This window comes from Carassius carassius, chromosome 25, assembly GCF_963082965.1.
Source record: "Carassius carassius chromosome 25, fCarCar2.1, whole genome shotgun sequence".
NCBI classification, from domain to species: Eukaryota; Metazoa; Chordata; class Actinopteri; order Cypriniformes; family Cyprinidae; genus Carassius; species Carassius carassius.
Window position 1 is genome coordinate 11,667,381 of NC_081779.1, and position 26,303 is coordinate 11,693,683.

A 26,303-nucleotide genomic window follows, 5' to 3' on the forward strand; every position below is an offset into this window, starting at 1 on the left:
ATCTGTCCTAAAGAATTAGACTAAGGTGCAAGAATGCAGACTAAACATGTCTTTCTCTTCGCTTTTCTTTCTCTTTCAGACTCATGGACATGTCATGAGTGCTATACACTCTTTTTCTCTTTTTTCCTTTTAGCAGTTCAATTCGTTTCCCTGTGCATCCACTTAAAGTACATTTACAGCCACTTGTGTTTCTTTGAACTTCATTGGATTTGTGAAGGAAGATGGTTGCATAGTCACCTCAAAACATTCTAAATTTGCACTAGCCATTCAAATGAATCTTTCAAATGGATGTGTTGAGCTCGACGGGCTCGATATGCTATAAAATGAGATGTCGAGAGCCTTTAGTGTGACAAATTTGAATGAGGCTGTTTTCCCCCTTGGGGAACCGATGAACAGAGAGGCCTCGGTTATGAATGGGATGAACGGTCCATTGAAGTGGGAAGAATGCGGCTGTGTGACATATTAGTGCTTGGTAATTATCCACTGAAATGGATGAATAAGTCCGCTGGCATTGGTTCAGCTCCATCATCGACAGAAAAGCCCCCTGTGAGTAAATGTTTGCCAGACTCTAGCCGCAGGAGAATAATTGAGACAATGAAGAGCTCATCACATTCAAATTGCTATTGTTATCTTTGGCATTTTTTCTTTATGCCTTTGTGCTGGAGTCGTCTGCAAGCTGCAGATTATTTTGTAAAACTGCTGCACTGCACTTTCATTACATTAAGTACTCATTTGTTTTCTTGGACATAGATGACTTCTACCATTTGAAACATCTTCAGCAATAAAAGCTGAAAGAACAATATTATTTATACAGTATTTGTGTCATAAGTATGATGGTACTCTGTGGTCTGTGATGAAAAAGTTGGGAGTCTAGACAGTTAAAACCGGCAGCATGAATAAGATGTTTGTTTTCTCGCAGCATGTTCTGTTTACATTCCAGCAACGACTTGGTGTGTAGATTACACAAATCAATTATGACGTGTAAATATCCACGGTTTCTGCATTTCCCCGAAATCTTGAGTAAATGCCAAAACACATAGTGTTCATTAAGTTGGTCTTTGAAGTTCTGACCTACTACACTGTAAACATAATGTAGAGGCTCTGATTCAGTGGGAAACTAAAGCTTGAGTTGCTTCTCTTCTAAATCAGTGGTTTTCACTCTGGCTTTGTTTCAGTATTTTAATGTTAAGGATTTTAAATAGAACAGCAAGTGGGGAAAAAAATGCCCTTACAGTCAAACACTGAATATGTTGATATTGCCATGAATGCCAAAGACCCAATTATATGCAGATATTAAAATAAACCAAATAAAGATGTATTTATACCAAAATATTTACATTATTTAGACAAATGGCTTCTGATGTCAATAACTAAAGGAAACTTTTTCTCTTCTCATGAATGTATCTATAAGTATATATGTTCATTTTGCATCGTTTTTCCCCACTGGTCATGACAAAAATACCATCGGCCCATTTTTGGGCCACAACCTACCAGAGATTGTTTTTCTAGATTTTCTATGTTTGATAATTTTTTTTAACAGTTATCATTCTAGTCCGAAATTCACATACCGGTATTTTGCTTATATGGTGTTGAGACAGGTGCCTATATTTCAGATATGTGGTGTGACGTCAGATTTCAGAGAAAAGTTTACTCATGCTTTAAAAGCTAAGACTGCTCAGAGTTATTCTGGGCTTGTTATCTTGGAGCGCCTACATCCAATTTATAAACCACGAGGAGGAGGCCTGTTATGAGGATTAATGCACTGAGTCATTGTCTCATAGACAGTGTATTAAGAACTATTCAGTCTTTATCTGTCAGCCAAGTAGCCATAGTAGGGGGTGAAAAAAATGGAGGGGGGGGGGTCTTTAATTGGAACTTGACCTTTGACCTCCTGTCTGCAAGCGCAGTACTCTGCGAACTGTTGGGTTTTGGTTTGAGACCGGCTCTTTGTTTTATCTCACAATAGTTAGTTGGATTCTGGGTTGAGAAAGCTGGTTCAAGGTCAGTGTAAAAAGGATGCCTATTCCAACATAGTGCTGTCTCCTCTGATGATGCATCTCCCCCATCAGGCCAATGCTGGATTTCAGTTTTGTTTTTATGATAACAAGAGGGAGATGCTGTGAACTGCAGTTTTTAACAGGAGCAGAGTTTCACAATGTCACATTCCATGTGTTGTTTCGCACATTTTTGTGGAGGCTGAAAAAGCAGTTACTAATATTCTTGGTGACTAGCATTTATGTATTTATATATTTCTATCTATCTATCTATCTATCTATCTATCTATCTATCTATCTATCTATCTATCTATAATTTTTACGAAAATCTGACTATTTTCGATAAAACACAAAATTGAGCAAATTAAACAATTAAAAGTTTAGCTAATCTTCATGGATGATGTCAAGTTATAAAAACTACTATAAAAGCACCATAAAAGACAATCCATGAGACCCATGCACTGTATTCTAAATCTTCTTCAGGCCATATATTACTTTTATATGAAATATGATATGATATTTCATATATTTATATTAAAATCTGTTGTTTTATTCTCACAATATAGCTTGACAGCCATGATCATCTATCACTTTTAGTTTAAGGCAAAGTGCATCATGGACTTTCTGCTGAACATCTCTTTTTGTGTTCCACAGCATGAAGAAGTTCAGAAGGATAGGTATGAAGACGAGAATAAGTAAATTATGCCGGAATTGTAACTTTTGTATGAACAAATGTACAGTATATAGTGAATTTCATCAGGTGGGTGTGTCCGTGTGTGCACATTACTGAAGGTTCAGTATACTGGAGACAGGGCTTCTACACAAACATAGTGTCAGAAAGCTTGTAAAATGATCCTTAAGCACTGAGAACATCCTCTTCACTGGGGTCCTGCTACGCTTCACTTTCCTTTTCACTCTCTCCCTCTCTCTCTCTCTCTCTCTCTCTCTCTCTCTCTCACACACTCACACACACACGTACGCACACGCATTCCTCTCCAGTCACTGCGAGGGGCCGGCTCAGAGCATGCTAGAAGCCCAAAGCAAAGTCATTTAGTTGCACGGTCATACACAGAGGAAACATAGAGAGAGAAAGACAGAAAGAGTGCCAGGGCAGATCTGACAGCACTCCAGACTACATCTTCATGGACGCAGTCTTGCTTTCCTCATAACTGCACAGCTGCATTTAAAAAGACCCTTCCAGACACAGTTTCTCAAGACTTCAGTTTTTCTTCAGAAGACCAACTTGATATAAAGACAGGAAGAGTATTGTAAGTGGATGATGGGATCAATAATGACCTCCAGGCAACAGTCCAGTCCGGATGTGATCACCACGTGCCTCAGGTCATCCGTACATCTCTGCTCATACTGATTCCACCTGACTTTGGACTAAAGGAACCGACAGCACCCTCAATCGAACTTTGATTTTCATGACCTCACCGTCCCCTCCAGCTCCTGCCATGTTGTGGGGTTGGTTTGTGTGCCGTTGCTTGTCCCTGGTAGCGCTGCTGGTGGTAGCAGTCTGTGGAGGGGCTGAGCAAAGAAGAGGAGCAGAGGAAGGACTCAGAAGCTCCACGGCAAAAGCCAACAGCAGCAGCGGTCGGAAATATCACCGGATCCAACACGGACAGTGTAGCTACACTTTTATCCTTCCGGAGGGTGATGGAGGCTCTTGTCGAGAGTTTAAAGCGGCCACGCCGAACAATGCTAACACACTTCAACGGGACGCACCTCAACCTGAAGCGGACTTCTCCAACCAGAAGATGCAGCAGCTGGAGCACGTCATGGAGAACTATACACAGTGGTTACAAAAGGTAAGTTCTTTTAGGTTGCACAATGGATGATTGCACAGTTATCGCAATTTCTTTATACACAATTACATAGTAGTTTGCGTAAGCTGAGAGGAGTGAATGCACAACTGTTCTTCAGTAGAGCAGCGGAGAGGAGAGATAACAATGTTTTTAAAGTTTGGTGCGTGAAACCTAAAAATTGGATGTGTATGTCACAACGGTTTATGAGTCTAAAGCTCAAACAGGGATCAGCACTGTTCTTGACACTGAGCACTTCGGCTGTTCGGTTGTCATCTAAAACTGTTAAGACAACAGTGAAACTTCTCAGATGTTTTTTTTTTTCTGAACTGCATTCTCTATGTTTTGCAACAAGGCAAGCAAGTACGAACTTTACAATAACAGACCTGTCTTACTAAAAGCATTACCTTGGCCACTTTAGCAGTCAGAAACGTGATTTACATCAACACAGATTGCTCTGTTCAGCCGCTGTCCACTCGCACCGCACGACGTACCCACCTGGCAGGGGAGTCTCGCTCGAGTAGCGTCTGGCTGATTTTGCAGATGTTCAGGTGGACTCCACACGTCGGACTGATACCGGGTTGTCAGTCACCCAGATGGTAGTTGAGCGCGCTGTCTCTTTAATGACAGGAAGTCAGGCAGACCCCCGGGAGTGCTTGAATGAAGAGCGAGGAGGATCTATCCTTCTATTATTGGCTATGCTTTTACTGTCCTGGCAGATATCAGCATGGCTTTCCAATGGTTTCTAAAAGCATAAGCTTGTTCCCTGTGTATCACTCCCTATACAAGCTGCTATGGATGATTGAGAGTTCTTTTTTTTGTCAAAAAAATCTTTTGTAAAATTGTTGGGAATTAAGTTTATGTGGCAGAAAAATTATTTTCACACAATTTATTTTTTGTTGTATTTGATTAAAACATAATATTTACTAAATGTCCAAAATTCTAACAACCGACAAATATGGCAGGGGTTTCAATTAATTAATTTATTAAAACGATTATTAAATATTTATATGAGTAAGACATGAAAATCATAAAAGGATAAAAAGAGAATAATTTTTCATTATTGGTCTCAGACATTTGGACCTCATGTAGATATTATTTAAATACATGATTTTTTTTTTTTTTTATTCATTTATACAGTGTCTAATAGAAAACAATGTTATGATCATTTAAATGACTGCAATTAAATTTTTATTTAGCTATAATTATAATTATACTTTAGTTATAATGGTTCTACTATACTGGTCAGTCACCAAGTAGGTAATGATAATTGCTTTTCAAACATAAACATCTACAGAAACAACCAAAGGGTACTTAGACTTTGTCACTTTCATTAAACAAACAAACCATATCTATCAAAACACACTCTTATTTATCAATATTGTGATCCTGGTGAATAGACTGAGATTTTCATAAAATATAATCTGACATATATATATATATATATGTTAATATATGTTTTTGAGTAAAAGTCATGGCTGCATCTTCCATTCTCATATTCTCTGCATTTCCATTCTCATCCTCATTTTACAACGCTGTTCAGCTTAATTATTCTGATGGATATAAAACAGCTACAGATTATTTGTAGACACTCGTATGATCAGTTTTTATAGGGAACGTTTTTTTGTTTGGCTCCATTTTAGACAAATTTGTTTGAAATAATATTATGGTGCAATAGTTAAAAAAAAGAATAAAAATATAAGCCTTTTTACTATGCGTAAAACATGCATGCTATCAAAAGACGTACTAAGTTTCAGTATTCAGGCAGGGCATTCAGTCTGAATTCTATCCCAGTTAGTAAGTGACTTATCATAAAATATAACCACATCTGCTAATATTGGTAATGTCACTTTTTTTTCAACTCACTGATAGTCAGACTAAACAGGAAAATGTGTACCTTACTTCAGTTAGATGATGTTAATAGATCTTGACAGGGAAATGTTGTCTTGTTCAGTAGCTCTTCTTAAAGAATTAAGTCATATTCTTTATATTTTAAATGCACAAGACAGCTTGTTTTAGAGGAATGAGCTATGATGCACAGGCCTAATTCAGGCTAATTGTGCTAAAGGCACATGAGGATGCAATTAACATATTTCATCGGATAGAAGATGAAGTGTCCTGCCATGGTCTATCTGTCTTAATCAAGTGAGCCGTGACTGTGGAATAATTCTTAATACCACTCAAGCCGTAGGCTGATGAAAGACTGCAGATAGTGTCTGGTCTGTTCTTGGAGGTGCAGAGGGGTCTGTGTGTGGTCGATATACGTTCACTGTGGAATACTGCTGTGCTGGGGGAAGAGCGTATCCCGATAACATTCTTGTCCAGTCAAAGGTGGCTTCTGTTTGTCCAAAGATTATCCCAGATGCAGACATGGTCCAAAGAGGGAGACTTTTGTGGACTGACTGTGATCTTTTATCATTTGTTGCAGGAAACGGACCACTTGTGGATGTAGCTAGCTAACCTCTGCTAATCTCAAATGCTTAAACTATCAGCTGTTTAATGAAGGGATGCATTTAAACATGAGAGTGGGGGGGGGGGGGGCTATCAAGTTTCTTGGATATCTAATCACAATTTTAAATAATAGTTCATCATTTACTCAACCTCATGTCGTTCCTATACATTATGACTTTCTTTTTTTCTGTGGAACATAATGTCATGTCTGTTTGTTTTCCTATAATCAAAGTGAAATGAGTAAAAAAAAAATTAAAATAAATTAATACTTTAATGCAGCAAAGATTTATAAACAGTAGACAGTAAAACATTTATGTTACAAAATATTCTTATTTCAAATAAATGTTGTCCTTTTGAAGAATTTTTGTTAACCAAAAAATGTTTAAAAAATATTAAAGAGCACAATAACTTTTATAATAACAAGAAATGTTTCTTGAGCACCAAAATCAGCATATAATGACTTCTGAAGGATCATGTGACACTGAAGACTGAAGTAACGGCTGCTGAAAATTCCCATTTAACATCACAGAAATAAATTACAATTCAAAACATATTTATACATGTGGTATATATATTTACTTTGGGGATATAATTCAAAATAACAACACAATTGTCATTTTTGATGAACTATTCCCTTAAGAATGAATGTTGCATAAACTTTCTATCAGAGACTATAAATGTCATAAAGTCTGATTGTGCCTATAGCTAAAGGAATCCAGTCTGTCCGAAGGGCCTGAGGTCCATTTTAGGTCAATTAAAATTTCAAGGTCCATTTAAAGGTTAATCCTGTCGCTCAAGAGGGTTACTTCATGAAGGGTATTCATGAAGACTGTGGACCCTCACTCGGCCACACAGCAAGTCTAAAAAGCCAAAGCAGGCCTGAGCTATTTTAGGGGTGACTTCCTTTGTATCAGAGTTTGTTTTGCTGATAGAAGCAGCCAAAAGCAACAAGCTGGATGAAGCGGAGTAAACGTTCAGAGAGATGTTACTGCTCCAAATGTAATACTTGTGAGAGGTCAAAGCAAATCTGGTTCAAATAAATATAAAAAACAATACACTGCTGTCACCATTTCTTAAGAAAGTACTAAATTAATTTGAAAAGTACAGCCAGCACAGTTATTTTTCCGTTATTTGTCATGCTGCATTTTCGAAGTAATTTTCCCCAACTGTATTTCATCAGTGTCGTTATGCTAACTCAGCCATGTCTGTTTGATAAAGGGCAGAGAAAGCCCCCTGAAATCTATACCCTAAACCCAAATGAATTGACCACTTAATGCCTTCCTAATTTTGTAAATGGACCTAACCCTCTGCTGCCTCATTGTAGGCCCCTTAATGTATATATGAGGTCAAATTTCCTTTTATAAATCTCCCTCTGGTGCACACTCGCTTTAGGATTAATGTGAATTTAATTGTCATTTTATTTATGTTAGATGTTTTGGGATTTTGGTTTTCCATAAATGGCCTCAGACTAAAAGTGAATGTGTCCTGAATAAAAATGAGAATATTTTGTTGTATCTTTTGGCATTAGTGTTGCCAAAGATTATTTTCTTCGGAAAATGGTGCTACTGTTGGCATTAAAAATACCCTATTTATGTATGTATGTATGTATATATTAATTTTTGTTAAAATTGTTTAGGACAAGAAATAGACATGGACACTTTTCGAAATATGAAATATCTATATATCTCCACTTATGTTTTACTCTGTCATTCATAACAACCAGAACTGTGTGACATGAGAAAAGAAGGTCTCAGTAGAATGGGATTTCCTGCATGACCCATTATGTGCTACTTCTGAGTGGGGTCCCATTGCAGCTGTCCTAATGATGTTGCTTTAGGAATGACTGTCTTCATTGGTCCCTGTTAGCCTGAGGTCTCATGACTAATATTTTAGCTTATCTGGTGTTTAAATATATCAACTTTACCATGAAATCAATTGAAAACATCAGATCAGTGGATGAAAGAGAGCTATGGATGACTCTTGGGCCAAACTGCAAAATTGTTGAACAAAGAGAGGCAGATAAGTAATGAGCAATAATGTGACCCTCCCTTTGGGAAAAGGAAAGATGACTGAGTCAAGAAAGAACAGGAAATCAAATGTGTGTGTGTAATTGTGTGGGACAGAGTGTTTGGATGAATTATATTTTCTCTTATCATTCTCACAAAAAGGTTTTTGTAACACTTGTGCTGTATCCAAGCCACAGGTCTTGCTTCTTATTAGACACATCCCTGCCAGGACTAAGGGAGTAGTTTGTTTTTATCAGTTTTCTTTGCTTTTTTTATATATATGTTCTGCACAATGGGGTAAAAGCACACATTAAGTTAACTGACGCCAATGTTACATTGTGATCTCCATTAAAAATATAAATTGGTCTGTAAGCTTAACCTATGGTTTCAACTGGTCTTAAACTGTCACAGCTTACAAATGATGGTGCAAGACAGTTTGACTCGTCTTCAAACCTTTGGAGTTTTTAAATGGATAGTTCACCCAAAAATGAAATTCTGTCATTATTTGCTTATGGTCTAAACCTGTGTGTGAAGGAGAATTTAACTAGTAGTTCTTAAATAAAATAAAATAAAAATAAAATAAAATAAAAAAAGAAGTGATTCATCTGACTTTTTTGCTGTTTTCCAGGTGCTCTGAAGTCATATGAAAGTGTTATGTGATAAAAAGACTAACATTTAAGCTATAATTCGCAACTTAACCTGCCATGTTTGTTCATGTGCACTGTTAACCACTGCGACTGAATCTTTTAGTTGAAATTAAAGATTGAATCAGTCCAACTCATAAATGAATCATTAAAATCTGTTTTGTGAAATGAAAAAAAAAAGATCTGACTCATAAAAGTATCCAAGAGTCACAGTCATTTCTACCTCTATAATCAGCATGTAAATAAGAGGTAATATTAACTTAAATTTCAGTCTGTTACTAAAAAAAAATGTATCAAATGGCTTTATAAGAACCGAGATATAGAGCATTAGTTGTATGGACCACTTCACTGATGCTTCAGTGGCACATTTACTGTATGTCCGTTTTGAAACTTGAAAGGTTCACTTATTTAGTGCATGAAAAAAGCAACCAGCCTTAATTCATTAAATGTCTCCTTTTGTATTCCATAAAAGAAAGAAAGTCATGAGACATGAAGGTGATTAACTGATAAGAGAATTGTTATTTTTGTTTGAACTAATCCTTTAAAACTGTGATACTTTTGCAGAGTAGCAGCATGTATGCAGCTGTTTTCCATTAGAAGAGACTTTGTCGTCATATCCTGATTTTCAATAACTGTTTTCTTAAGTTTTAACGGAGGCACAAGAAACAATTGCGTGCTTTATACCTGAGCTGCATGTGGTTGGATATTATGTCTGCGTTGCGGTTAAGCGGTTTTTGGCCACAAACGATGTGACACCCATATCCCCACACATCCCCCGCCCCTACAACCCTCTGGGGTTCGTCTGAACCTTGGCCAGCATCATGTTTGCCTTGTCTGGGCCCTCGTCCAGGCTTCTCACATTCCACCTCATAGAGGCGATGTGGCTGTCAGGAAGGGCTGCGTATAATTGCTGTAGACGGCGATATAAGCCCGTCACCTCCTACCTCACTCTCATCAATCTGAAAGCAACCTGAACCAGTGGTTAATAGTAGCGGGTCAAAGATCGTTCCACATTATGCCATCAGTGGTGGAAATCGGCTGCTGTTTCAGTAAGTAGCAACTGTGTGTAATTTACATTCAATTACCCTTGTGATGGAGGCACTTTAAAATATTAACTGCACAGGTAAGGTCTTGACTCAGTCACAGTTAAAGTTCAAAGTGTATTTTAATTGCCTCTTGGGACGAAATAAATATCAGTGGCGATTTCTGCACCAAATAGAATTGCAAAGGTTATGATTTTCTTTTAAACAGGTTTTCCAAACACTGCTGCAGCAAACATCACTCTCTAATTCAACATTGGTTGAGGTTAAAAGAGACATCTCCAAGGTTTTTGATTGGCTATCATCAGGGGGTCGAGGATTGGCTGGTTAGCTTTGTAAGTTTGATACTGTTGACATGCAAAAATTCATTATATGGACTAAAACAGTACTGCATTTGATGTCTGATTTAAAAAAAATGTTGAGTATTTGTTTTTGATGAAAATATTTTTTATGAAAATTTTTCTTTTTTTGGAAAATGTTCAAATAAAACATATTCTCTTGTTTCAGTTGATCTTTGGCTAGCAGGCTAACAGTATAGTCTACCATTTTAGTATGGGTTATCTGTTTTTGTTTTGTTTTTGTTTTGTAATAATAAAGATGTATAATGCTACAAAAGATTTCTATTTCAAATAAAATATCTTCTTTTGAACTTTCTATACCAGAGATTCCTGAAGAAATAAAAAGAAGAAGAAGAAGAAAAAAGAAGAAAAATCTGAATATTAGAATGATTTCAGAAGGATCATGTGACACTGAAGACTTAAGTAATGGCTGCTGAAAATTTAGATATGTTTAGATAGTTATTTTAAGTGGCAATAATATTTAACAATTATTACTGTTCATGATAATAATAATAACAATAATAATAACATCTTACTGACCTCAAAGATTTGAACGGTAGTGTTAAATAATGTTAAATGACTATCTTTACTGACAGCCATTCAAAAGTACCCATGTACCCGTAGAACTAACGCTATCTCACGACCAATTCGTACATATTTTATGAGGTGGCTAATTCATACGAATTTGTACTACCTCACTCGTACAATTTTGAACGATTTGTCTAGGCTACAGTGACAGGTAGGTTTAGGGGCGAGGCTAGGTGTAGGTCATTCGTACAAATACGTGCAACTCGTAAAATATGTACGATTTAGCACAAATCATATGAATTTGTAAGAATGAGGTCATACAAATTCATACGAATTAGTCACATCTTAAATATGTACGAATTGTTGTGAGATCAGGCTGGTAGAACAAAAAATTGTAATCATAGATGTTTTGGGAGGGCTCTTAACTGTGTGAAATACTGTAGATGGCAGCATTCAGGTTAGACGCTTGCAGAACCGCAGCTCATTTAATGCTTACATAGAATTTTTGGCTTAACATCTGCAGTTTCTTTTCGTTGATAGATTCCTGGGATACCTATTTCATTGGTATCGATCAGTTAGTAGAGACAAATTTCAGATTTACTGTATAGGCCTCATGAATTCCGAGTTTGTGGCTTTTCCATCCATGCAGATTGGTGTTGATGCCATCTCTATGCTGTTGGACTCATACATTCAGTAGCTAATGCCAAATCATGGTTCATGGTGGTAGATTAATTCCCCGGTTATTTAACAAAGGTAAAAACCTTTTTTAATAAGCCCCACCCATACTTGATGTTTCAATAGGATACACATCAAAACTAAAATAAAAATAAAGTCTAGTCAAGCCATTTCATGAGGTCTGCAATTCAACATAATATAAAACTAAAAGCACATAGTTCAGATAAAGGAATATTAAAAACATAGATGTCAACCATCGGGCATTGGCAGGAAGCCAGTTGTTCCGCACTCCTTTTAAAATGCTGAGAGAATGCATGAGGAGAATGCATTACTGAGTGAGAAGTGTTTGTGAATGGATCTCTGGCTTGTGTCTATAAGATTGATCTTCTGCTTACAGTATGAGTGATTTGACACCCATGTGTCATGTCCCTGTGCTCATTTGAGAGGTGGAATACATGCAACATGCACACAGCCACATTAATAGCTGTTTAACAGCTTGCAGGCTTGCGTGGATAGATCTGGTGTAATCGTTTTCTCTTATCCGAGTTATTTATGGTCTTGTCTACCAATGCAGAAGTCTTTCTTTTACTCCCTCACACTTTCCTCCAGTCACAACTTCTCCTCTAAATTATACAGTGATGAAGAGTTTGACAACACAAGGCCACAAGTGAGGCAGCAAGTCCCCATCGGTGCCAGGCTGCCCATATAGATTTCGGAAAGGATGTTAGAGCCGGTCATCTCTGGTCTTTCTATGTATGCAATGTACAGTATAAGCATGCACAGTTCTCTTACGAGAGCTCTCTCGTACTGCGTCTTAGCTAAGACGCTACGGGAAAAGTCTCTTTTCACGAAATACTGAAGCAAAAAATTATCCTTAATTTTGAATTTTTGTAAAGAGCATTTGCAGCAATACACAGCCATAGGCGAGACGGCTCGTTCGCTCATTGGCTTGTTCTGCGGCAACTGCACAGCCTATCGAGCGCAGGCTGATGCAACATCAGACCAATAAGGGCGCTTCGCGCCCTTCTTGCCACTTTCAGCCGAAACGGGTGTGGCCCAACCTATAAAAGGAGCTCGAAAAGGCTGACTCACCTGATTTTTCATCTCTTCAGCGAAGCTCACGCATCGCTGGATCACGGAGGAAGCAAGCGCCGTCTGAGAAGCATATCAGCGGGACGAGCCATTCTGAAGCTGCTGGCCTCGCCGCCTTCCACTGCCGTTCCTGCTGCGCTGTCCGGCGCCTATATCCTTTATATCCTTGTATCCTTATATGTCCTGTGTGTTCGCCCTGCGACGCACACTCACAAAAAGAGCTGCGTCTTTTTAAAGATGCCCTCGTGTGGCTCGTGCAGAGCCCCGCTCAGCGAAGGAGACCGTCACGTCATCTGCGTCTCCTGTCTGGGTGAGGACCATGCAGCGCTCGCGCTCGCTGACGGCGGCTGCCCTCATTGCGAGCTAATGCCTATGGTGACTCTGAGGACTCGCCTGGCATCCTTCTCAAAGCCTGCATCATCCGCTGCGCCGCAGCACCTACCGGAACCGCCTCCAGCTCGGCCGAGCTCGCCGGTTCCCTCCGCCTCGCCGGCCTCCCCTGCATCGCTTCCCGATGTTCAGCGTCCGCTGTCTGCCGACGCGTCATCCGAGGAAGTGGATCTCAGGCCCGCGTCGGAGGAAGAGGACACGTGCTCTCTGCTTGCATCGGGCAGTGAGGGTTGGGTGACCTCCGTGGATCTCGCGCCCTCTGCTCAGAGGCCCAGCAGACGGGGGGATATCGATAAAGAGCTGATGCGAGTGGTCGGCCTCGGCCTCGAGTGGTCTGCACCAGCGCCCCCTTCACGTTCCCGGCTGGATGGTAGCTATCTCCCGGATGAGCGTTCTTCATGATGAAGTGGCGAAAGCTTGGAACGCTCCTTTTTCGGCGAGAATCCGTTCATCTGTTTCGCCAGCATTCTCCGCACTGGACGGTGCTAAAAACAGAGGCTACCTGTCACTTCCGCCGGTGGAATAGGCTATAGCAGCGCACCTTTGCCCGCCCTCTGCTGGACGGCGGACAAAGGCGGCGTTGCCATCGAAAGCCTGCTGCATGACGTCATCGCTGCTCGCACGGATCTTCTCTGCTGCTGGGCAGGCTGCGTCTGCGCTACACACCATGGCCATGCTGCAGATTTTCCAGGGTGATCTCCTCAGCAAGCTGGATGAGATAGGACATGAAGCGATCTGTCTAGCGGATCTGAGGAGTGCTTCGGATCTCTCCCTCCGCGCTACTAGGTCCGCTGTACAGGCCATGGGACGGGTTATGGCTTCCGCTACGGTGGCTGAGAGGCATTTGTGGCTGACGCTTTCTGACATCAAGGAATCTGAGCGCGCTGTGTTCCTCGACGCGCCGCTGACTCCTGCTGGCCTCTTCGGATCATCTGTCAACAAGTTTGTGGAGAGATTCGCCGAGGCACAGAAAACTTCGCTGGTGTTCAAGCACTTCTTGCCGAAGCGCTCCGGTTCTGCAGCTAGCCGCTCTAGGCCGGCCCCACAGAGCTCTCAGCCATGCCCACCGCCTCCAACTGCGTCATCACGACAGCGTCAGCAACGCAGCTCGGGACCCCGTTCTCGCTCTTCAAGCCGTCGCCCCGCGCTGCGGGAGCCGCGGCAGAGGATTGCGGTGAAGCCAGAAGCCCCGAAAGCATCCTAGCACTGCTGGGAAAGCGCCGGTGTTCGAGATCCGCTGCGGCCGAGCTCTCACCCAAGCGCGCCGCTGTTGCAGTTCCAAGAGTTGTGACTGCCTCAGTGTCTTCTGCAATGCGCAAGCCTGCACGAGTGCCCACTTGCCTGCACACAAAAGCCGTTATCACGGCTACCCAGATGTTTCACGAAAAGAGTGTGTTTTCTGGTGTTCCGGCCACGGCCGATGGTGCTATAAATGTAAGGACGATGCCCACTCCTCAGTGCCCATCTCCACATGTAAGCACAGCCCTGCACACAGGGCCTGCCCCCATAAATGCGACTCAAGTCGATCGCGCACACTGCATAGTAAGCGTGCCCACCCCCAGTGCCCACAATTACTATGTCACACACGTCATGTGGTTTCTGTAAAAACGAAACCCATGCACGCTCGTCCGGCCACGGCCGATGGTGCTATAAATGCGGTGACGATGCCCACTCTTCAGTGCCCATCTCCACATGTAAGCACAGCCCTGCACACAGGGCTCGCGCACATAAGATCTACACAGATCGGTCGAGCGCGCCGCATAGTAAGCATGCCCACCCCTCAGTGCCCACAATTACTATGTCACACGCGTCATGTGGTTTCTGTAAAAACGAAACCCGTGCACGCTCGTCCGGCCACGGCCGATGGTGCTATAAATGCGGTGTCGATGCCCACTCCTCAGTGCCCATCTCCACATGTAAGCACAGCCCTGCACACAGGGCTCGCGCACATAAGATCGACACAGATCGGTCGAGCGCGCCGCATAGTAAACGTGCCCACTTCCCAGTGCCCACATACACTATGTCACATACGGCGCGCGGCCTCTGTAAAACCGAGGCCCGTGCAGGTGCGCTCTGCACAAGCAGACAGCGAGTTGAAAGTGGTAAATGTGCACATATGCAGCCCACAGTTACTCGCAAACATATCGAGTCCCACGGGACCTGCTCAGCCTTCCCCCAGTCGGTTAAGCACGGAGACGGGGTCGAGGAGGAGCGATCTGCCCGCTGTGATCAGCGCGCTCCCCACCTCAAATGCGCAGCACACCCGAGCGCCGCCGTTGCCCGGTCAACAGAGCGCGCTTCGCATCCAGCCCTTAGCCATTCATGCAGATGCATGGTCAGCGCTTCCAGGGGTTTCGGATTGGGTGCTAGGCATTATAAAGAGAGGCTACTCGCTACAGTTTTTTCGACGCCCTCCGCGCTTTTCAGCGCGCGTCGAAACTACGGTCAAAACAGAAGTAGCACACATACTTCGGGCCGAAATATCAAAACTGTTGAGCAAAGGGGGCTGTAGAGCCTGTGTCCCAAGCTCAAAGCGAGGGGGGGCTGTACAGCAGATACTTTCTGGTGCCCAAGAGAGACGGGGGTCTCAGGCCCATACTGGATCTAAGACAGCTGAACAAGGCATTGATGAAACGCAGTTTCAAAATGCTTACGACGAGGAAGTTCCTCGCGCAGATTCGCAGAGGGGACAGGTTCATGTCAATAGATCTGAAGGACGAGTATTTTCAAATACAGATAGCGTCAAACCACAGGCGATATTTGAGATTCGCCTTCGAGGGCCAAGCATACTAGTTTACAGTCCTGCCGTTCGGCTTGTCCGTGGCTCCTCGTACATTTACAAGGTGCATGGATGCAGCGCTCGCTCCTCTCAGACTCAGAGGCATGCGAGTGCTGAATTATTTGGACGACTGGCTGGTTCTAGCCCGATCACGAGCGGAGCTCGTGGACCACTGGGCCGTTTTGCTCGATCACCTCGAGAAACTCGGCCTCAGTGTCAATTGGGCAAAGAGTTCGCTGACCCCCAGTCAGACGATTCTGTTTCTGGGAATAGTTCTGAACTCATGTTCCATGACGGCGCAGCTGTCACCACAGCGCGTGATGGGCATTCAGCGCGCAGCGAGCTCTTTCCGCTACGGCGCGACCGTGTCGCTCAAACACTGTCAGAAGATGCTGGGCTTCATGGCCTCAGCATCTCCGGCTCTGCAGCTGGGCCTGCTCCGCATGCGCCCCCTGCAGTTCTGGCTGAAGGCGCGGGTGCCGTGCAGAGCGTGGGCGTCTGGCCGGCTGCATCTCAAGGTCAATCAGAGCTGTGTCGCAGCTCTGGCACCTTGGACAGCGAACGGCTGGTACCGATCAGGTGTAAGCCTGGGGACTTCCCCGAATGTGAAGATGGTGTTGACGGACGCCTCCACTTCGGGATGGGGAGCGCTGCTCGAGGGCAGACCGTCCTTTGGCCTGTGGTCAGAACGGGAAAAGCTCCATCATATCAACTGTCTGGAAATGCTGGCAGTGGAGAACGCGCTGATTCGCTTTCGTCCCCAAATCAAGGATCACCACGTCTTAGTCCGTTCGGACAACATGTCTGTGGTGTCCTACATAAATCGCCAGGGCGGTCTCGGGTCCCGAAACCTGTACAGGCTGGCGGAACGCCTCCTAGTTTGGGCTCAGCGCAACGTGCGTTCGCTGAGGGCAGTGCATGTGCCTGGGCTACAGAATCTGGGTCCAGACAGGCTGTCCAGAGGCAATGTTCCTATGGGCGAATGGTCTCTACACCCGCAAACAGTCCGGCTGTTGTGGGAGAGATTTGGCAGGGTGGAGATGGACCTCTTCGCGTCCCACGAAAACGCTCACTGCCCCGCGTTCTTTCCCAAGAACGAAAGCGCGCTGTCACGGGAATGGCCGTGCTGCCCGCTTTATGCTTTCCCTCCCGTCTCCCTCCTTCCGCAGGTGATAGAACGGGTGAGAGAAACGAGATGTTCAATACTGCTTGTAGCACCTCTTTGGAAGAACCAACCATGGTTCCCAGATTTGATGCAGTTGGCAGATGTCGCCCCGTGGCCAGTACCGTTGAGGAGAGACCTCCTCTCGCAGGCCAGGGGCACGATTTGGCACCCTCAACCGGAGTTGTGGTCCCTCCATGTGTGGGCGCTCAACGGTTACCCGCTGATCTCGCGGTGGGAGTGCTAAATACCATCACTCAGACTAGAGCTCTGTCGACACGACGTCTGTATGCCTCGAAGCGGTCGGTGTTCTCCAGCTGGTGCACAGCTCGAGGTTATTTACCCCTTAGTTGTGAGGTGACGGAGGTTCTCTCCTTCCTACAGGAGCTGTTGGATAAGGGCAGAGCCCCATCCACGCTCAAAGTTTATGTGGCGGCCATCGCAGCGTTTTCTGAAACAGCGCTCGGTCAGTCAATAGGAAGGAATGATTTGGTCATCCTGTTCCTCAGAGGAGCTAGGAGGCTGAATCCTCCCAGACCTCCGTCAGTCCCTATGTGGGACCTCGCGGCGGTTTTGGAGGCCATGAAGGGTCCCCCTTTTGAGCCTATCCAATCGGTTAGCCTTCAGTTTCTGTCGTTCAAGACGGTATTCTTGTTGGCTCTCGCTTCGGTGAAGCGTGTGGGTGATTTGCACGCACTCTCGGTGAGCCAGTCATGCTTGGAGTTTGGGCCTAATGACTCAAGGGTCATACTCAAACCAAGGCACGGTTATGTGCCGAAATCCCTCAACACGCCGTTTCGGGCTCAGGTTATTGCCCTGTCTGCCCTGTCGGTGTCAGGAGAGGATAGAGACTCGAGTCTTCTTTGCCCTGTCAGCGTTTTAAGAACTTATGTGTCTCGCTCTGCTGCCTTTCGGCAGACGGAGGAGCTGTTTGTCTCGTTCGGTGGACGTTCCAAGGGAATGGCTGTTTCGAGACAGACTCTATCCAGATGGATAGTTGACGCCATAGCGTTAGCTTACGCTTCCAAGGGCCTTCAGTGCCCGTTGGGCGTCAGAGCACACTCCACAAGAGGCGTCGCCTCATCCTGGGCGTGGTCTACTGGGATCTCCTTGCAGGATATATGTATAAGACCCGCATTGCCACATTGGTCAGGCCTTGCCTCGGCTGTGTGATGTCATATTGCCGCATCTACGGATGCTGCTAGATATGGGACGGAGGGTTTTTCCCCTTTCTGTCCTGGACTCTCTGTGAGTCCCTCAGGTGACTGTGCACTGTAAATCCTGGGCGTTGCTTCAGGTTTATTGGTGTGTGATCCCTGCGCGCACGGCGTTTTACATTGGGTTCCCGTAGCGTCTTAGCTAAGACGCAGTACGAGAGAGCTCTCGTAAGAGAACGTACTCGGTTACTAAACGTAACCTCGGTTCTCTCTAGAAGTGCGAACGAGTACTGCGTTCTCTGCCGTGCGTACGATTCACTCTGGTTCGCTTCGGCGATGAAATAAATCAGGTGAGTCAGCCTTTTCGAGCTCCTTTTATAGGTTGGGCCACACCCGTTTTGGCGGGAAGTGGCAAGAAGGGAGCGAAGCGCCCTTATTGGTCTGATGTTGCATCAGCCTGCGCTCGATAGGCTGTGCAGTTGCCGCAGAACAAGCCAATGAGCGAACGAGCCGTCTCGCCTATGGCTGTGTACTGCTGCAAATGCGCTTTACAAAAATACAAAATTAAGGATAATTTTTTGCTTCAGTATTTCGTGAAAAGAGACTTTTCCCGTTGCGTCTTAGCCAAGACGCAGTACTCGTTCGCACTTGTAGAGAGAACCGAGGTTACGTTTAGTAACCGAGTACGTTTTATGCACTTTTTCAGTAATGGGAAAAGAAGGGGAAATAGTATGTTATTAAATGTAACACTGCTTGTTGTGTTGAGTTCTGCACAAGCTGTCTGTGTAATTCGCCACTAGGACAGTTCTGTGTGCTTTGGAATTGTTTTTTTTTTTTTTTAAGTTCCAGGACAGACGTGGCATGGCAACAATAATGCATGCCTTACCCTTGGCCTCTGTTTGGAATAAGGCAATCAGTACCCCATGGTAAAATTTTGATGTGAGAAACTGCTTTTCTGGTTGAGATGTGTCCAGACTACGTGCAGATGGGCCTTGCAGGATCAAAGCTTGTAGCTGTAATTGCTTCATATAGTTGATATCACTGTAACTGCGATTGACTAGAGGTTGATTTAAAAGCCTCCTGAAAGCTTGGATTATATATGATGTTTTTTCAAATGCACTACATTCTAAATTTGATATAGGCATGGACATCATTGAAAGGAAATTATTCTTTGGGAAGGTTCTCCTCAAAATAGATTCTGGAATAGAGATCTCTCCAAACATTTTTGAGATAATGTTCCTCAATGTCCCTGTATGATTCCGTACTGGGTAGAACATTTCCAAGGGGATTACCAGGCCATTGAAAGTCACATTCCCCCTGTGATCCATCATGGTACAGAAGTTCCCATGATCAGTTTTCATTTTTGGAAATCTGAAGTCTGCTCTAGGGCTGGTATAGGGCAAATCACTGGTTTCCAGTACGGTTTGTTTGTTGTTTCCTTCGTTTTTTCGATGGTCGGGTAAATGCTGACATTTCCTCTCCCATATGTCCAGATACACATAATTAATCAGGGTAATTCAAGGAAATCACAGTAATTTAAAGATCCAACTTGGGCAAAAAGAGACACGAGTGGGGTCTTGTAATTTGACAATTTAAGCAAATATACAGTCATACACAATCTCATTTGGAAAATATTTCTCCAATTTCAACGTGATTTCAAATGAGAAATGCAGGGAGAACATAAATCCAGTTAATGCTGTATGGATTTCCCTTTACAGTATGTGTATCTGCAAACTGATAAAGAGATTTGTCTTTTTGAAAGCTGTTGCAGGGTTATCAGAGTTTACACTTATGGGCCTTTGAATGCGTTTCTTTAACTATGGGCACTTTTGACCTTGTGGACTCCTTCAAAACATTATTCTTGCAGTCACTACTTTATTAAATAGTCTAAAAACAACATCTATGACTTGTTTAATTAATTTATTTGTTAGTTAATTTATCTATGACTTGTACAGCTTTTTTTAACTGAAAATTGTATATATAAATTATAAACACACACACACATTTACTTAGCTATCTAAATGGGGACATTCCATAGGCGTAATGATTTTATACTGTACAAAATGTTTGGCCCCATACCAACCCTACACCTAACCCTACTCCTTACAGGAAACTTTCTGCATTTGTACAAAAAAAAAAAAAAACTTTGTTTACTTTATTTTTAAACCAGTTTTACTCTTGAGGACATCCCCAAAGGAAGGTTTTTGGAGATTTTGTCAGGTTTAAATCACTTTTGGGTACAAATTTGTCCCCAAAATATGGTTAAGTAGGTACACACCCACATATCACAAATAATTAATGTGAAATTTATAATAATTTTTATAAAATTAATTAAATAAATATTGAAAAAAATTCTGTATGTTGAATTGTGTATGTTAAATTTTTGTGCACAGTATGACAAATTTTCATAATTCAGAATTTAAAGTAACTTTACGGAAGAACACTTCACGGAAAACATTCTGGAACACTTTCAGAGCATGTCTGGGGAAATGCTGGGTTGTTTTATTTAACTCAACTATTGTTTAAAAATGACTATATTACTGGTTTAAAATGTGCTGGAAATTTTAAATGACATACATAATTAATAGAGGCAACAGCAATAATCAAATGATGAACATTTATTAATGAGAACATCCATGGGAAAAAAAATTTAATTTATTAGGGTGAATACAGTTTACACTCTAAAAAATGCTGCATTGTTTCAACCCAACTGTGGGTCAAATATGGACTAACCCAACTATTGGGTTACATTTTTTGATACATTTTTTATACCAAAAGTTATCTATAATCCTTTTTCAGCGTGCTGATTCTCAAGTCGTTGTGACACCAATATCTAAGCCGGTGAACTGCGAACCTCAGACTGCTGCCTTGCGATTCACTCGTTACCGAAAGATGTCATGGCTGACTGCATAACCTGCCCATAAACAAACAATTCTGAGATTAGCAAACATATTTTGACATCAAAATAAATAATATTTAGCATTATAATGAATAAAATCTATGTATCTTTTGATTCATTCTCAGTGACGCATGCTGACATATTTAGCGGACTGATTCTTGTCCCTATATGTTGTGTTGTGCAAAATAATATGATTTACAGCACAGTAAAGACTTTATACATGAATTAATACATATAGAAACCTTTATTTCACTTAAGAAGTGCACCAGGTCAGGGGATCTCCCCCCTGAAGAGGACGCAAAAAGCCAGCAGCTAGGTTAAAGCAGGGGCAGACTTAACCTATAAGTGAGGTAAGCAGCCGCTATGGGTTGCAGTCAATCAGGGGCCACACCTTATATTGATGAAACATATTTGGCAAATGCCCCAGTGTGTATTTGTGTTATGGAGAGTGTAAAATTTTCAGTTTTTGTGAAGTGCTGAGTTCTGCAAGCTCACAAATTCTCTCATCATAACAAAATGTGGTGAGTGTAGCGGTGTCATTGTGTGGTGCAGACAGCTTCATTAATTAATGGAGCACTGTGAGAGCACAATGAACTGAAGTGCTTTTAGACAACTTTTAGTGATTACAGAGGGAGTGCTTTTTGCGCACTTTCTAGGCTATAGAATCCTGTCTGACTGCCTCCGAATGGATATATTAACCTCAGAGAAGAAACTATTGTGTTTCGTGTCATGATTTTATTCAAAATGACTACTTTTCCTATGCTCACCGGCATGGACACTCATACAAATGCACAAATGTGAAGACAAATGTGATAGATTTTCACTATACCATAAGCCAGAATACAGAAAGTGTTGCATGGGATAAAAGGTATTTTTTCATTTTTTTTCTTTTTACATATTTATCCTTTTTGTAAAAGGATTGAAGGAGGTTACATATTATTAATTTTTTTTTTATAATGTCTTCTTTTGTGATCCGAAAAAAAGTACCCTAATATGGCTTTAGAACAGCATCGGGTTGACTAGGGCCCCATTTACACTAGTGTGTTTTCGTTTTAAAATGCATAACTTTTGCTATGGTTACGCCTATCGTTTACACTACTCCGGCATTTTCCACGTTCGAAAACAGAGACTTTTTTACGTTGCTGACCCCGTTTTAGTTTGAAAACTCCGGGGTTGCGTTTCAGTGTGCATGAATGGTCACGTGACATGCGTTTTCGGTTATGTAGTGTAGACGAAGATAGTTTATGAAACATAGCTGAAACAACAGTGTGAACACGGATCATTTTCAATTTAAACTGTCAGGCTAGTTTGTTTGGTGTCACTCGTCGGCTCTCGTCAGGCTCATGTCGGCGGAAGTTTGCCCGATTCAATATATTGCTGTTGGCGAGAGAGAGAGAGAGAGCTCTGATTGGATGTTCAGTTTAGCGAACAAGTCAGTTATCTCGTATATCTTTGTTTCGGTTTCTCCTTTGGAATGACATATATATACTATTGATAGCTGCTGATATGAACAGCTCGTTCGTCTCATGCATGCACAGAACGTACATGGTAGTTTGCCGTCGGCTGTAGTTGGTAGTGGTGGTGTAGTGTGCGGTGTAGTGGTGGAAATTATGATTCTTTCAAGAGATTGGTTCATTTTCAGTTTGTTCACCAAAATGATTCGTTCAGATTCGTTCACTGATTCGTTCAGTGACCATTTCTTCGTATATATTCACATTCATAAATCGGGGATTAAACGTGGAGTTATGTTCTGTATGCTAAATATGAAAACAAGCGTGTGTGCATGGTACCTATAACTGCGCTTTGCATTTTGCGAGATTGTCATGCTGAATGGCCGACTGACCCGGTTTACTCTGATTCATTTCGCTCACGAACGAGATAATTAAGCTGTGTACCAGTTCATTTTATTCACGAACGACATGTATCTGTTCATTCAACTCATTCACGAACGACATGTGTACCAGTTCAGTCATTTCGTTCATGAACGATATCTCTAGATCTCATTTAGACTCATATGAAACTCATTCAGTGAAGGGCGTATTCGTTCACTACATTCAACAAATCACATGCTCCGTCACATCTCATACTCGAAGGCTATTGGCTCGAGGTTGAGTAACTCTTTGACAGAATAACACGGATCACATAGCTGCACTGAGCTGTGCATTTGCTGCTGCTAATAGCGCTCGCTGCTGTGGAGGGAGGAACTTCAGTGAACGAGAAAACTGAGTCAGTGGCTTACGTGAACGAGAACGATTTGTTCACCTAAAAGATTAGTTCAAAAAGAACGATTCGTTCACGAACGACACATCACTAGTGCGGTGTGTTTGAGCGCAGCTTTTTGGTCCGACACTGCTGATGCAAGGCGACAACACTGTCAGCTTTTTATTAGTCGCAGCTAGTTCATTGAAGTCAGCTTGGTGTGTCCCGGCCTTAAGTCCACCGCTGGGTTGCAATAACCTCACACTGGGTTGTTTCATTGGAGGAAGGGAGAGGGGTCTTTAGTTTCAGCTGTCAGTGAGATTGACCCAGTCACTAGCTCAGTGCACAAAATCTACCCATCACTAGAGAAAAACAACCCAACATATGATGCAGTTGGGTAGAAAAAAATAACCCAGCATTTTTTAGAGTGAACAAATGTAAAAAAATAATAATAATAATAATAATACTAATAATATAATAAAAAATAGAAACATATATTTTTTAAAATATAAAAATATAGTATTATTGCTATAATAATAATAATTTTAATAATAATAGCAAAATATCAACCTTTGCCTTTATTGCATTACCAGTTTATTGATAATAATAACAAGCACTTGTCCCCTTCATGCAACCAAAATCAAAAAAGACAAAAGCAAACATTTCTCTTGGAAGCTGTCTTCTCATCTCTCACTGAGTCAAAGCAAACAGCCTATCCATCTTCTTTCTGTCCCGCATGTAACTTCATGTTCTTAAGGCAGGATATCAAAAGTTAATTCCTTTTTGCTTTCGTTAACTTCCATTGACGTCTTTGCTTTATTGGGCTTGGTGCACCACATCGGCACTCTCATCAGATGGGCTCTTGTTCTATGTTTGTGGTATTCATAGAACAGAACGTATCAATTACTATGGCCTTTGGTGTCTGGACAGATGAAAATGAATGAGTTGAAAGAACAGACTGCTCATGCTTTCCAAAAGGTGATCAATGATTAAGATATTATGGATGAGTGGCTTCAGTGTTTATAGTTGAGTCTTTTTCCTAGTAGGAGATCTATTCTCCGTACAAAACCTCATTTAGCAATGACTTTGTGCAGATATAATTACCATCCCTCTTGGCATCATTGTTTGTTCATGCTGTGTTTTGGCAAGCAATGTAATCTTGAATATATTAATTCATTTTAATGCATCTGCATTGGATGAACTCATTTTCTTACTTTTTGTATCTGTGTATTAATATTTTATTAAAAGTAATGAAATATATGAATAATTTGTGTATACATGCACACACTCATACAAACACATTTAGTTTATTTATTTAAATGTTATTGTGCAAATGTTATTGTTCTGACATATTGCACGACAAAGGTAGGAAAAAGTTTGTTAAGACACTGAGACATGTAGTCATATTTTCCTAAACCTCATTTTGTTTCCGTAAAGTGTGGTTTGGAGATATATATATATATATTTTTTTTTCCCCTTTATTTCAAGTCATGTGTTTAGATTATGATGGCTGCTCTGACCACCAGTGTTGATTTTGTTTTGATATTGTGTTTCTGTGCATCCCGTTAGCATATACATTTACTTCTCTTTGATTTACTTAAATATTTTGCAGTCCAATACCCTCCACAGACTTTACTCTAACCTCTGCATTGTTTTAAAACAATCATATTGTGTTTTAGATTTCTATCTAAAGTTTCAAACCACATCTGACACAGAAATTAGTAGCCTACTTACGTAACAATCAAAGGTTACCACATTAAAATGAGAGCTTTTTTTTATTGGAATTGAAATATCAAGACTGGCTGGAGTCCTGTAACGAGGGACCCAAATATACCCCAAATGTCTCAGGGATTTTTAATACAAAACAACTCCAGCTGGGAATATGCCAGTTCTCAAAATTTGATGTTTTACTGCCGCTGACAAACTGAAATTACAACATGGCTGAAAGTTCCATGACACCCAGGCACTGCTTTAAATTGTTTTGGAGATGGTTGGTTTAGATTTACATTGCGTATATAAACTGTAGCCTTCGAAGTATGAAGATAAATATAATTTAGTAAAATGATTACAGTTGAAACTGTGGCAAATTGGTTGGTGTGTTTTCATTGGTTGATGGCAGTCACACTTTCCGAGGATGAATCAAGCAGAATAATCCCCTAGCTATGCAAACTGTCCATCTTCACAGCTCCATATAAAGAGTTGATGTTGTTGTGAACTTATGACTTTCTTTTTTCCTGTAATGCTGAAGGAAAAGTATTGAGGAATGTTCATTCTGCTTTTCAATACAGTGAACTTGGGTTGAGAAATTGCCTGTCAGCCTCCAAAAAGACAAACACCTTAAAAACAGTATAAGTGGTCCATGAGACTCATATCGTATTTCATGTCAACTTCAGTTCATTTATCTTTGTGTGAGAGACCAAAATGCAATTTTTGTTTTTATTTTTATTCTAACTAGTTGTTCACTAAAAATTTGGCTTGACATCTATGGTCCCTATTCTTGTACATTAAAAATCAGCTTGAACATTCTGCTAAACATTTGCTTTTGTGTTGAATGGAAGAAAGTAAGTCATTTGGGTTAGAAACAACATAAAGTAAATCCAGAAAAAAAAAAGTGTATTAGAAAGTCTCTTACTCTTACCAAAGCTGTCTTTGTTTGTAATATTGTGAAATCTTATTCAAACGAACTGTTTTCTATTTTAATATATATATCAAAATGTAATTTTTTCAGGTGCTGGCAAAGCTGAATTTTCAGCAGCTAGCAGTCTTCAGTGTCACAAAATCTTTCAGAAATCATTGTTATTTTTGTGGAAACTGATTTTAGGATTCTTTGATGAATAGAAAGTAAAAAACAAAAACAAAACAAATATTTAACACTTTGATCACTTTTTTTTTTTTTGTGATCCTTGCTGAGAAAAAAACATTTGAACAGTAGTATACAGTATCTTCATTTTTACCGTAGGTCTCTTCTAACTCTTTGAGCTTTAGGAGATGATATTGAATTGCAAGGAGCAAGAATGTGGCTTTCACATTGCAAGAAAGAACAGGCTATATACTGTATTTATCTGTGAATGTTTCACATGGTGTGCTTGAGTGTGTTTGTGTGTGTGGGAGAGAGAGAGAGAGAGAGAGAGAGAGAGAGAGAGT

At 41.5% G+C, this 26,303-nt stretch overlaps 1 protein-coding gene across 1 annotated transcript in view; it reads left to right on the forward strand.

Moving 5' to 3' along the window:
- The first annotated feature begins 2,729 nt into the window (after positions 1–2,729).
- The window catches only part of LOC132104191 (angiopoietin-1-like), a 63,555-nt gene continuing 39,981 nt past the window's right edge, over positions 2,730–26,303 (forward strand). The window contains exon 1 of the mRNA XM_059509470.1: positions 2,730–3,805. Coding sequence (XP_059365453.1) covers positions 3,422–3,805 — 384 coding nt within the window. The 5' untranslated portion in view covers positions 2,730–3,421. The remainder of the gene's footprint in view (positions 3,806–26,303) is intronic.